The 13,594-nt window shown below is 37.0% G+C and overlaps 1 protein-coding gene across 1 annotated transcript in view; it reads right to left on the bottom strand.

Moving 5' to 3' along the window:
* Positions 1–4,571: 4,571 nt before the first annotated feature.
* The window catches only part of KCNH8 (potassium voltage-gated channel subfamily H member 8), a 177,318-nt gene continuing 168,295 nt past the window's right edge, over positions 4,572–13,594 (bottom strand). The window contains exon 16 of the mRNA XM_085051068.1: positions 4,572–6,076. Coding sequence (XP_084907194.1) covers positions 5,366–6,076 — 711 coding nt within the window. The 3' untranslated portion in view covers positions 4,572–5,365. The remainder of the gene's footprint in view (positions 6,077–13,594) is intronic.

Genomic DNA, 13,594 nt, shown 5'->3' with positions numbered 1-13,594 from the left:
CACCATCAAGGCATAAATGTAAGAATCCATAATAAATCTTAAAATTCAAAATAGCTTGAAAGAGAAAGGTACTGCTTTTCCTCTTGCACAGCTTTTGTGGTTCTAAGTTCTGATCAACATGAGTCCTTCAATTCTTAACTTCATTAACTTGCTTCTTTGAGGGATTTTGAAAGACCAGGAAATTCTGGTATCAAGGTACATATGAAATAAAATTTGCTTTTGATCAACCAGTTTCTCTAACTGAAAGGATCAGATCTCTGGCATTTCCTTGTGGTTTTGAAGCCAGAAATTGCTGTTTCATGTCATTGTTGTTGCCACTGACAATGTATGATAGGAGAAATGAAGAGACCCTGGGAAGGGAATTTTATATAGTACACAGGAGGTGAATGGTTGGTCTGGGAATGATGATGTGATTTTTATGCTCATCTTGGAAGGGGTAAAACCAATTTTGTATTTGGCCTTATCAAACAAACTTGCAGCTGTGAATGATTTTTTAATAATATTTAAATATTTTGACAGTTTGCCGTCAAAAAAATTCAGATACTGAATGAGATGAGCTTAGATTTCTTGTGATAAGCCATTTGATTTTCTGAGTGAAGCAAAGACTCAGTACCATGTGGGCTGCTGGAATTGATGACATCTGTGCAAATTCCTCTTACTGAGATAGGGGAGGGATCCAGAAAATCAAGCCTGAGCCCTTTTCCTTTTATATTGCTTACTCCACTGCTGCCTAAATTCCAGGCTGTAACCTCATTCTTTTAAGGGTGAAAGAAATTGTTAGAAGTGTTTTTCTAGAATGCAGGAACATGACTGTACACTTTCTGTGGCAGTCTCAGCAGCACAAAATATCTAAAATGTGTCCTACTGAGAGGGATGTGAGGACAATTGCTTTTAAATTAAGAAAATAAGATGCAGAAAATATTGAGAGCAGTTTTTATCATCCCAAAACTTCATTTGTGAAACACAGAATTTTTTACAAGCTACCAGGTTATTCACACAGTGTGTTACAAAATTACCTCATAAAGAAAAATGCATTGAAATCTCGTGTGCAGTTAACAGACGGACAAATCAGAGTAAGTTATTTGTGGTAAATAACCAGCCAATGGTCAAAGCAAGGTTATCACAAGAACTGGTTATGATTTGTAAAAAAATGGTAAGTATTTGCAGAATTTGTGATAAGCAGTGTTTCTTAAATTGAATCTAGTAGGTACCATGGGCACAAGACAAACATGTTTAATGATGTATCTGAAGCAGAAGACATATTTCCTACTTTTGTTATTTCTGTTTGTTTGTTTTCCAGTGCATCTTTCTGATTTTTTTTCCTTTTATTTCCCCCTTGTCAGTGAAAACAACTGCAGCATTGTGAGAATGCAATGCAAGAGATTTTGGTGAAAGACCTGTGGTTTACAGCCTGAGTCTTGACAGAGACCAAATATAGTGTCCTATTGCATCACTGAGTTCAGTAACCATTTAGTTTATTAGTGGCAGGCCTAGGACGATTCTTAGTAGAAAAAATAGGAAATTAATAAAGGGAGGGGAAATAAATGCTGTTACTGTACAGAAGAAGAAACTGACAGCAGTGGAAAATGCAAAAAAGGAAGAAAATGTAGCTAATTTAGGAAGTGAACTGATGCACAATTAGATGGGAAGAACAATCCTTAACAAAAAGCAATTCTATTTTTTATTTTTGTAAAGTCTAGTGTAAAAAGAATGAAGTCAGTTGTCTGAACTGGGTGGTTGGATATTAGGGTGTGGGATGCTTGTATTGATTTTCATATGAGTATCTTTTGAGGGTAATGTGTAAATATCACAGTGGTTGTTACTTTAATCCCAGATATACTTAATAGTCACTCTGTGTGTTGAATTAATATGTCCATGGTAACCCTCCTTGGAAATGTCTGCTCTATTCCAAATGCATGTGCCTTCACATTTGTCCCTTTGAATTGTCATTTCACCTTCAAAATGGATTTTTTTTTTTGCACTGGTTGCAAATACTCTCCAACAAAACTCGCTTGGGGAATGGTTTTCCTGGGACTTTCATAATACAAAGGTGTCAGGGATTTTAAAATAGTCCAATCCTTCAAGACTGTTCTCTTTCCTTACCTTATTTTGGCCAGGTGTGCTGGTTTTGGCTAGGATATGGGGCTGGTATGGGGCTATGGTTTGAATTTGTGCTGAAACAGGGTGATGAAAGAGAGAGGTTTTGTTATTGTTGAGCAGGGCTTACACAGAGCCAAGGCCTCTTCCTCCCCCCAGCCACCAGCGAGGGGCTGGGGGTGCACAGGAAGTTGAAGGGGACACAGCCAGGACAGCTGACCCCAACTGACCCGAGGGATGCTCCATACCATATGGTGCCATGATCTGGATGTTAAAGCTGGGGGAAGAAGAAGGCAGGGAGGGACATTTGGAGGGATGATTTGTCTTCCCAAGTCACGCATGAGTGAGCCCTGCTCTCCTGGAGATGGCTGAACACCTGCCTTCATCCTTGTTTCACTTTGCTTGTGTACAGAGATCTTGCTCTCCCTATTTAACTGTATTTATCTCAACCTGTGAGTTTTCTGGCTTTTGCTTTTCCAATTTTCTTGCCTATTGTGACATGAGAGAAGTGAGAGTGGCTGTGTGGGGCTGGGTGCTGGCTGCGGTTAAACCACAACACCTGGAATCAACTCTTGTCCTGTCTGAAGTTCCTTGAGCTTTTCCCTGGAAGGCAGTACACTCACCTGTGTGATGCCCATCTTACAGAGTCTCTGCAATTCAGGTGTGATCCTTGAAACTATGGCCAATACAAGTGGTGTAGCATTTGCCAGCTTTGTTTAGGATGTGTTTGACAGTTGCAGAAACAAGGAGCAACTTAGGACAGATATCCTGGTGCTATTTCTTCATAATTACTACACATGCATTTTTTTTAATTTGAGAATTAAATGTACAACTGTAAAGCCATGATTATGTATGCAAAGTGGTTTTTTTGTTTTTCCACTGACCTTTTTAAACTTTCATAAAAAGCTGACAGAAAAAGTCCCTGACAAAGCATCCAGTTTTAATCTCATGACACCAGTGTTTACACCAGAAAATAAAGAACCCAATGCCAAAACTTTAACACATATACATAATGGTTTAAATGTCATAAAATGAGAAAGCAAATGCTTCTCCCAATTTATATGTGCAATGGAAATTGTTAAATTATTTTGGGAACTAGGCATGGTTTGTTTGTGGATTTTCAGTCAATAGTTGGGATACAGTTGGCTGAGGATTCATGATTTGTGGACAGCTGTGCGGCATGTTCCCAAGCATCCTGAGGAACCAGTGCCTGTGCCCTGTGGTGAGGACATGAGAGGACCATGGCTATGGGGTGCTGAGGTGAGGTGGGGCTCTGCCAGTGTGCCCCTGCCCTGGGTGTGGGGAGCAGGCAGCCTCTTCCAGCCTCCTGCCCTTTGCTGAGGCAGGATGGGCGACAGCAGATGGCTAAAGATGAACCAGGATTGTTTGCAGCAATAACATGGACCTGTACTTGCTGCTGTATTTTTTACTATGTGTGATTATTTTGTTGTTTTTAAATTTCTGGGATATGCGTCACTTAATCAGCACTTCTCTATTTAACCTTAAACTAAGTAAAAACTGGAATAGAGGGAAAGAAAGAAACCCTGTATATAAAATCCACATTGAAGTGTAGACACACTGACAAAATTCAAGCAGCTCAAAATGAGAAATGACACTTCATTCCTAATTTGTACCATTTGTGGGAAAATGGATGTGAAAGGATGTAAGCTGGGCAGAGTATCAGCTGGGGTTTGTGTTCCCACACACATCCAAATGTTAATATATTCAGTCTTTGAAGTTTTCATAAAAAAACCCAAAACAACCTCTTAAGGAAGTTAAACCTAAATCTGTGCTCTGTAAAAATTTAAATTTGATAAGCACCAGTTTGCATTAATTATTAACTATAGCTTAGTTTACTTATCCATTTTACGACATATATTTTGGCTTGTAAGCATGGATTTGTTTTTTTTTAGCAATCTTGCTAGAGAATATGTAAATATGAGGCATACTGCACATCTTTAAACCAAAATTCCAATGCAAAGCTGTAGCTCTAGTTGCTCTATAGCAATATGTTTCTAGTTCATTAAACACTGAAAAAAAAAATGAGGCATTAAATCAGATTCTGGATTAAATAATTTGCCAAGTTTTTTTTTTTTTTATTCTAATTGAAAATCAAACCTAGTTTTTAGAGATGAAACGAAAAGATCTTTAAATAAACAACTATTTTAAATTTATTTATTTTTTTTTTTTACGAAATCACTGTAATTTTCTCTCTTTATATTCCTCAATTTGCTCAGTAGTTTTCATTCCTTTTAATTTTGTTATCCTGATATAATTTTCTTATTCAGGAATGTATTGCAAAATGTTGACTTGGTCTTACAAATGACAGCGCGATACTAAGACACAAACCAAGAGTACTTAATGTTATCAGTAAAACAACACACATTTTATGTAGTGATAGCTTATTATAGGATACAACATTCCAGCTCTTTTATTTTTTAAATAAAATAATACCTTATTTGTATTCCACCAGAATGAGTACATTCATTGCAAATTGCATGCACATAAAAGGGAATCAATTTGTAAACTACATAATATCTTAACAATAAATAGCAGTTGTTCTAATACATGATGGTAGTGCATTTCTTGTTAAAACTGCAAGCTTTTACCAAAATGAAACCAAACTCTTATTCTCTTTATAAATATTTTAAATAATTTTAGGTACATGTTTCATACCAAGTATATAAAAATAGTATTTTTAGATAAATTAAGAGGTTTCATTTACATGACAAATAACGTGCAACATCTAAGCACTCTCTAGCAGCTCTATTTGGTTGATTGTCTAGATGACATGCAGCGAATATTGTCCCTCTGCCTTCACAGAACTGACAAAAAGACCAGCAGGACCCACGATCACCTGAAGCAAACAGTGCCATAGATATTGTTTGGGAACAACAGTCAGACACTCAGGGAAAACCTTTGCTTCGATGAACAAAAGCCACCCGTGACAGTTCTTTGTGCTAGACTTCCAGCTGCTCTGACCCTCAGGGTCTTTGGACTATCACAAAAGTCTGTCAAACAGACAAATAAGTTATATCTGTATTCAAAATGTTTTTCAACATGCTTCTAGAATCTAGAAATTTATTGGTTTTTCTATAGTATGAACCAACATTACCTTTTCTTATTGATTTTTTTCTTATTCTGAATGTTCATGTTTGTAAGTCTCCATGATTGCCAAAATAGAGATCAGATAAAGCAGTCATGCAGTACTCTCTAAATTTAAAACTGGTAGCTGTGGAACATGCTTTGAGTACCACTTCACTGTTTCTCATACATCTATGGCTTGGCAATCTTTATCTTTAACATCCCTTGTGCTTGTCACAATGTCTGTTGGGAAATCTGGGGTCTGTGCAGAAGTTACTGCAGCTGTTCCTTCCAGGTCCCACGATCCTGGCAGGTTCTCAAGGCTTAGTGAGCTGATTGCTCCTTGGCTAAAGCTTCCTTCCTCTGATCTGCTGGGCAGCACGAGGTGTAATGATGTCTCTGACGAGGAGCACACTGAAGGAGAAAGGGTTGCTGATATAGACTGGAGAGGAGTCAGGGTGGTGTCTGAATGGGGAGAGGTGCATCTTAAAAATTGCAGATTGTCTTTCTGAATTACCTGATACTGGGAAGGGGAATTTTGAAGGCCTGTTGTATAATAAAATTCACCATCCATAGAATTTTGCAGGTTGGGTTCAGTCCTTTGGGGACTGCTGCCTACAGAAGACAGATCTGTATTCCAAATGTCACATAAAGTGTTTCCACGACAAAGTTGTGCTTTGGTACAAGTGAAGTTCCCAGCTTGCATGTGCGAGCAAGGCTGATGTGTAGTCCAAGCCACTCGAGACTGCAGACTATCCAGGGTGGGACTTCGAGATATGCTGTGCACAGCACAGAATCCTGGAGGCTTCTGGGACGTGAGCAGGTTCTCCAGAAGGTGCATCACATTCTTCATATCCTTACGTAATTGTGAGACTTCTTGACTTAAAGTTGTCATCTGTTATGAAAGGTCAAAATATCACAGTATGTATTTATGCACCATGCCTAAAATATGCACATACATCCCTTTTTCCCTTCTAGCAATGGCAACTTTGATCTATGGTACAGTGTCTCCACATTAAAGAAATATGCTCTATTAATGTGTGTGGGAAATAGTCCTTCCAGCTACTTTAATCCACCTGATTTTAAAGGATTCTCTGCATATAAAAAATAGTCATAGGCACAGAACTGAGATAATTTCCAGAGGCAGCAAGACATCAATATGTTCTTGATCAACCATTAAACATTTTAAACCATAAACCTTTTTTATTAAACAATTTCATAATGATGAATTATATAAAAATGAGGCCTTGTGAAATCTTGTTGAGAAATATATGTGAAGTATACTGCTATCTTCACAGTAAAATAAAAGAAATCCATACTCTAAATTATTGGCAAGTAGTGGTTATATGAAAATATTGTGGACTACTACTAAAAATAAAAAAAAGGTAAAACCTGGAAACTCTAAAACCCACTTGCTACCTCTAATTATTTTAAAAATACAAAAGATTGGGAAACAGTTTGCTTCCATGTATTTATGTGTATGCTTGAAAAGTGTTGCATATAACAGACAATAATCCATGGCCTAGATTACTCTGGTGTGTGTGCGAAAGGAAGAATCAGCATGTTTATTAGAGCTTTTCTTTTAAATGCTGAAACTACTGATAGCATCCAGTTAGTTTCATGAATTACATGAAGTTTTTCCTCAACAGTGCTGCTTGGGGTGGGAATCAGATTGTCAAGTTCTGAATTGAGGGAACTCAATTGTGAATTTGTGTTTTAAAGTAGACTGACATATGAACATTGATGGGGACATTTGCTAGGACTTTATAAGGATGTTCTGGGCAATGAAAAGTCTAGCTCAAACATAAAAGTAAACCACTCACCATTTCAAATGGTAGAAATTAATCTTGTCTCCATGGTAGCTAATCAATCTGTCTTAGGTTAAAGTACTGTCATTATCATTAAAATAGTTTCTTATACTAATACTAGGGAAAATAGTCTGTTGAAAAAAAGACATGACTGCACATTCGTCTTCAAGCCACATGTCAAAAAGAAAAAAAGGCTAATTCAGAGGGCCTTTCTTTGACCTCAAGTAAAGACACCACTGATTAGATGACCTACACAGATTAATTTTCATGTAACCAGAAATAGAAATACAATTTTCATTTTTCTGGCAGGACAGTTCTGAAGAAATCTTCTGGAAGCACATTTCAGGCTGAGTTTGATTGTATTACTACAGGCACAATAATTATATAGAAATTCAAAGAAGTAGGAAGCTCCAATACAGCTCCTATAGATCTATTCATTTCTCTCTGAGCTGAGTTCAAACCCACCATATTGTTTAATAGTTTTGTAATGATCACACTGTCTCTGGAGGGAAAATCCCTAAAGGGAGAAGACTCTTGAGTGGCAGATGACAGGATCCCTCTGTGTCTCTGCATTTTACTTTCTTTCTGCCTTGTTGCCTGATTGAGTACAGTAGATAGAAAATAAAGATGACATCCCCTTCTGCCAGCTGTGATTAAGCTTTGAATGCCTGGTAACTTCAGTTAATATGAAGAATTAAAATATGTTGTGAAAGTGTTTTGTGGACAGGTTGCCTGTGGGGTCAGAGCAGCCAGTGAAAGTTCTTGGTCAGACTGTAAGGAAGCAAACTGAGAGATTCCTAGACAAGTCAAGTACACAAGAACTCGTGTGTTCTGTTGGAAACTAGGAGATGACACTGCAAAACCTCCAAAAGCCTAGTTGTCAAGAAAGGGGGAAGACAGGCAACCAAAACCATAGTTATCTAGATTCAGTGGTCATCAGTTCTTTTTAGGATCATCACTGGCCCCTACACCTAGAGAACACAGCAACTGTTTTCTATGCACAATTTCCCAACTTGCATTGATTTTTTTTAGGGCTTTCTGAAACTGTGCAGTTAGAAAGATTGGCACCACCTTATGAGTATGCACCTTATCCAAACTATGAATGCTGTGTGAAAATATCAGCAATTTTAAAAGACCTTGTTTGATTTGATCCATGTTTTTGTTTTCCATTTCTCATCACTTACAAGCCTTTTAGAAGGCTAATCATCCTTTGACATGTTTCTTTTGCCAGTTCATTGAGACAATACAGCAAAAATCAATTCCAGCATCAGCACTTGTGACAGCCTTGAATGTCTTTTCATTTTGACTTGCTCCAGTGCCCAGACACTATTTTTGACGTATCAGCTAGCTCATGGAGTGTTGTCTTCCCATAAACTTGTTCTTGCACTAACATAAAAAGTGACCTGAGAAAGCCCTTTGAAACAGGCTTTAATGGTTAACAGCAGTATGATAGAGTAGCTATGCCAAACTTAATTCACCATTACCATTTAGTAAGATCTATTTGGACCTATTCTGGATGTCACTTATACAAAAGAAATATGTGGCTTTCAGTATTAATCTTACAAGATTAAACCTCCAGTACCTGTATCACTATTAATTATCATCTGTTTCTCTATTATTATATTTATACACATACATAGCATACTATTACTCCTACCAATGCTACACTGTTTATGCTATTATTTTTATACTCTGCAGAGATCCTTGAGCAGATGCTAACAAAAAGGTGTAAGGGAGAAAAAATTGTATCAGTACTATTAACAATTTCACAGTGTTTGAGAAAGCAAAAGAACAGAGATTAAAAGCAAAAAGAATTTTAAGTCTGTGAGAGAAATTGATAGCAGTACAGTTTCCTCCTGAGGAAAAAGAGCTAATTCATGGCATGCTGGTAAGGCTGCACTCTTTTCAGGAGCTAGGCAAAACAGCTAGTGGTACAAATGGTTCCCGCTGTGCTATGCAGACAGCTTTAAAATTATCTCTGAGATCCCAAATATACTTGAAATGCTGCCTTAACACTTCCTAGGACTTGAAAAGATACTGCAGTGTTTCCGAACGTAGAAACTGGGTTTTACACAGATTTAGCTTCAAGCAGGAAGAGACGCTTCTCAAACTGGTTGAAAGCAATGTGCTGGTACCTTTTTAGTAGACTATCTTATCAGGAAAGGTTATTTTTAAGATAAAGATGGAAATAAAATTTTTAGTTGATGTATTTTGCATTTTCACGTTACTTTGACAGTTTCAGTAGACAGAGTATTTTTCTGTACTACCAGTATTAAACTGTTGAGCAGTTTGAGTACTTTGTTTCATGTAGTATTGAATGGAGTGATGAAAAACTCTATGTGATGTAAGATGATGATGCTATTATTGCTTTGCTTAAATGGCTAAACAGATTTCTTTGTTTTTCCATTATATATTCCAATTTTTTTTTATGCCAAATTTTTGACTGGAATGCCTAGCTCTCCTCACTGTTCCTAGATAAACCTGGAATAAGACTTTTTTCTGATTAGAATCTGATTCTGATTAGTACATTGCTCTTTCTTTCTCTCTGTGGTTTACTCCCTTTTGAGATTCAAACTTCAAACCCAGATATCTTCCTACCATGACTTTCTGAACACCCAAAGAAGTGGAGAAGAATAACTGCTTCTTGAGAAGTGGAAGTCTCATTTTGGTGAAGTGGAGGGGCTGCCTTGCTTGCACTGCATATGGCAGCTTCTCTATTCCCTTGCTTGGTCTGTCATTGCTTTTTCTGTTCTAGTTTTTCACTCAGTCAAGGAGACTTTCAGCTAGAGTGAGTGGTCTTTGAAGGCTCAGATTGACTAACTTCTGGTATTCTGTTTCTCACTGAATGCATTGTTGAATGAGTGAAATGAGAAGTAAGTGAAGGCAGACTCTTCACTGATCATCTATCAGCAATTCTGTGGCCATTGGTATTATGATGACAGACGTTTCTGATTTAATGGCTTTAGTAATAAAGCTAGTTGCAGAAGGAAAAAAAATCCAGTGAAGCTAATCTGAGTTCAGATTAAATCTATAGGATTTGTGCAATGATATGATGGTTTAGTTTCAGTGAAATAAATCCAGAAATCTGGTGGGTTGTGCAATTGGCTTTTCTGTGTAGGAGTAGGAAATTTGCTCGTTTGTGTGCTAACTCACCAGCCAGCTCTCTGGTAGTTCCTGTGACCAGTTTGTCTGGGTAAATTAAAACACCAAGATTATTGCTATTAAACACATAAGGATAAACCGGAAAAATATAAAGAACTAGATTATTTAAATGTATTCAAGTCAACAAGGTTCCTGTGAAATTCAGTCTATAAAAGGAGTTCCCAAATTGCAGTTCTAATAATGATTTGTGGCTCTTCATTGAGAGTGAACCTGGAGGGAGGGAGAGGGGAGACGGAACGTTGTGAGATGAAAGTTGATTAGAGGTATGGAGTATCTTTCCTACAAGGAAAGGTTAAAAGAATTGGGATTGTTCAGCCTGGAAAAGAGAAGGCTTTGGAATGACCTAATTAAAGCCTTCCAGTACCTGAAGGAGACTACAACGAAGATGGAGAGGCATCATTTACGTGAGCATGTAGTCACAGGATAAGGGGGAATGGCTTCAAACTGAAAGAGAATGGGTTTAGGTTAGATATTAAGAAGAAATTCTTTACTCTGAGGGTGGTGAGTCACTGGAAGAGATTTCCCAGGGAAGCTGTGGATGCTTCATCCCTCGGGGTGTTCAAGGCTGGATTGGATGGGTCTCTGAGCACCTGGTCTAGTGGAAGGTAACCCTTCCCATGGCAGGGTGGTTGGAGCTAGATCATTTTTAAGGACCCTTCCAACACAAGCCATTGTATTATTCTATGATAATTGGATGTGGATTCTGCCTTCAGGTTGGCATACAATCATGATGGTGTCAGTATAGTGGTGGCAATAAGAAAACCAAGTTTGGAAATTACTGCTTCAACGAATTCAGAAAGTATCAGAGACAAATTAACTGGCGAGCTACTGATTGAAAGCAAACGGAGTATTATGGAAGTCCCAGGTGGCTGGGAGAGAAGAAGCTGGCAATATGTTTATTCTTAAGAATAAACCATGACAAAACAATACAGTTTTCTATAACTGAAAAGCTGTTTTAATATATAAGAAGAAACTTTAGATGCAATATATACCTTGTCAGAAGACTTCTAAGATGTTACTGTCTGCCTGACATTCTTCTAAAGCTACTGAGAGTATGAAGGAGACGTAATCCCCATAAACTGGATTCTCACATGATTGGAATTGTTTATGATCAATAGTTTTCTGTCATCCATGGACATCTTAAGATATTCCTTTTAGCACCCTGTCCTGATCTGTTTTTACTTAATGTTTATTTTTAATGTTCAAATGGAATTCATGTTCACTTTTAAATATCAGTAATATGAAATTCAGGAAAGATAAATGTTAAACATTAAATTTCAAAAGAAAATGTCAGAGGAATGACTATAATATTCTGCCTATGCAGAGTATTATAGAAAAATGTCTTTGGAGTTCTGCTGAATGACACTTTGTGGACATTAATCATAGTCCCAGGGTATACTAACAGAGTATTTTCTTTAACTGAACTCAAGAAGGAGGTTTTCTTTACGTCCAATTACTTAGACTGCTTGAGATTGTGTACTTTGTCAGTGACTTCAAAGATCTAACCAAACACAATTCAAAAGAAAATTATATCAGTGAAGAGCTTTTAGCAAATGTAATGGGCAAAGAAAGTCAAAAAGAATTTGGTTTGCTGAGACCTGCTGGAAAGCATGTTTCCAGAATAAATTGACTTTAGAAGGAGTACACCAATCAACTATTTCTTATGATCTTCTAGGCAGAAAAGAAAAAGCAGTGAACTTGTGAACTTGCATACCCACTGACATTGACATTTAGATGTTGGGAAAATAGATCTTTTCAGTACAGAAACATTTTGAAATGCCTATTAGAGAATAATTGGACAGTCCTCATCATTTTGTCATGGTAGTAACATTTTTTATTCAAATCAGAACTCAGCTTTTGGTGTTTGGTTGATTTGAATAATGCATGGCTGCATCTCAGTTAATTTCTTTGTCTCAGGTGCCTTTCCACCAAGGAAAAGTGCAAGAGACACACCACAGCAGATGGGACTTATGTCATGGATGTGCAGTGTGTTGTGCTCAGAAAGAAATAACCTAAGCTTTAGACCATCAACTATTTTTGTTACCTTCATCTGCCAATACCTATTAAACTAACATTAAGAGAACAAAAAAGTTAGCTGGAAAGGCTACACTACAGCCATCTAAGAATGAGAGCAGAGAGACAAAACAACAAGGTAGGAGTTCTTTGGAAATATGAATGTCAGTGCTAAAAGAGAAGACAGACATATTTTTAAAAATCTCAGTAGGCAAAGTGCATTTACTCTGCATTTATGGCTTAGAAAGCTTTTATTTCTTAATACAAATGATACTTGGTTTCATATTGTGGCTTTATTGTGAAATTTATGCAACTAAAATCTAAAATGGATAGATGAGTTTTAAGAGTTTTCATCATCAATAAATGCCGTTTGTTCACTTTTGCCACATTTTCCGTGGTTGAAAAATGTTTTACAAAGCAAATTACTGGGAAACCCTTGCTGCAAAGTAATTTCTCTCATGTGATAGTATAGTTATGAACTTGTTAAAAAGAACATGTATTTAATATCTCTAAGTCAAGAGAGTTCATTATGTGAACTCTCAAGCTGCAAATTGAACTTTAACAGTATATCCCCTATGTAAAACTGAAAGCCTGATTAACTTTACCAAATTTTCTTTAGTGGCCCTGATTATAACTTGCATATATTTTTAATATTAAACATGGGTTTTTTTCTAGACTGAGAGGAGAATGGGATTGGTTTTTGGCAGCTGGATCTGAAATACATTTAAAAATAATATGTGTATAAAATTTATGATTTGGAAAAAAAAATTTGTTTAGGATTGTTCCTTTTGTTAGATGGAAATGAAATATCCCTGTGAATATATTTTCTCTGTTCTGCATAAATGCCAGATGCTTAGAGTATTTTAAGTACTTGCATTTAAAAAACCTAAAATTAAAAATAGCTAAATTTCCACTAAGTGCTCCAATGTGGAGCTAAATAGAAGGCAATTATCTAGCTCAAAACCTGACCCTATTCATATTTCCTCATGTTTGTTTGTTTTTCAGTTGAATGGGAGAAATGTGAATACTGTGTTCATTGTACTGTTTTAGTACTGTAATTGTGGGATCTACCAATGTGGTAAAGCATGAAATCAGCGTTTCTGAAGCTGAGGGAGGCTGCACTGAGGCTGGGTTGCATATGACAAAAAGAGGGGACATGACAAAGCAATCTGAGTCTGTCTGCTTGCACTGTGTGACATGGCCTTTTTAGCTGAGCTCAAAACCACGTAGCCATGATTTGAATGGAGAATGTATACATGTAATTAGGGGGGAAAATATGTCTAAATTTTGGGCATTTTCTTATTTTAACAGGTCTCTGTTTAAAATAATCAGATTTGGGGTTTGCAAACTGAATCAAAGTAAAAGTATTTCATGCTGTTTTCATACGGTGGCATTCAAATGATGGAGAGCTGAAAGCCTAGTAGCATACT

Source organism: Lichenostomus cassidix, chromosome 2 (genome assembly GCF_008360975.1).
Source record: "Lichenostomus cassidix isolate B80296 chromosome 2, HeHo_3.0, whole genome shotgun sequence".
NCBI lineage: Eukaryota > Metazoa > Chordata > Aves > Passeriformes > Meliphagidae > Lichenostomus > Lichenostomus cassidix.
The sequence above is the reverse complement of the archived record's forward strand: the minus strand, read 5'-3'. Positions and strand labels throughout refer to the sequence as shown.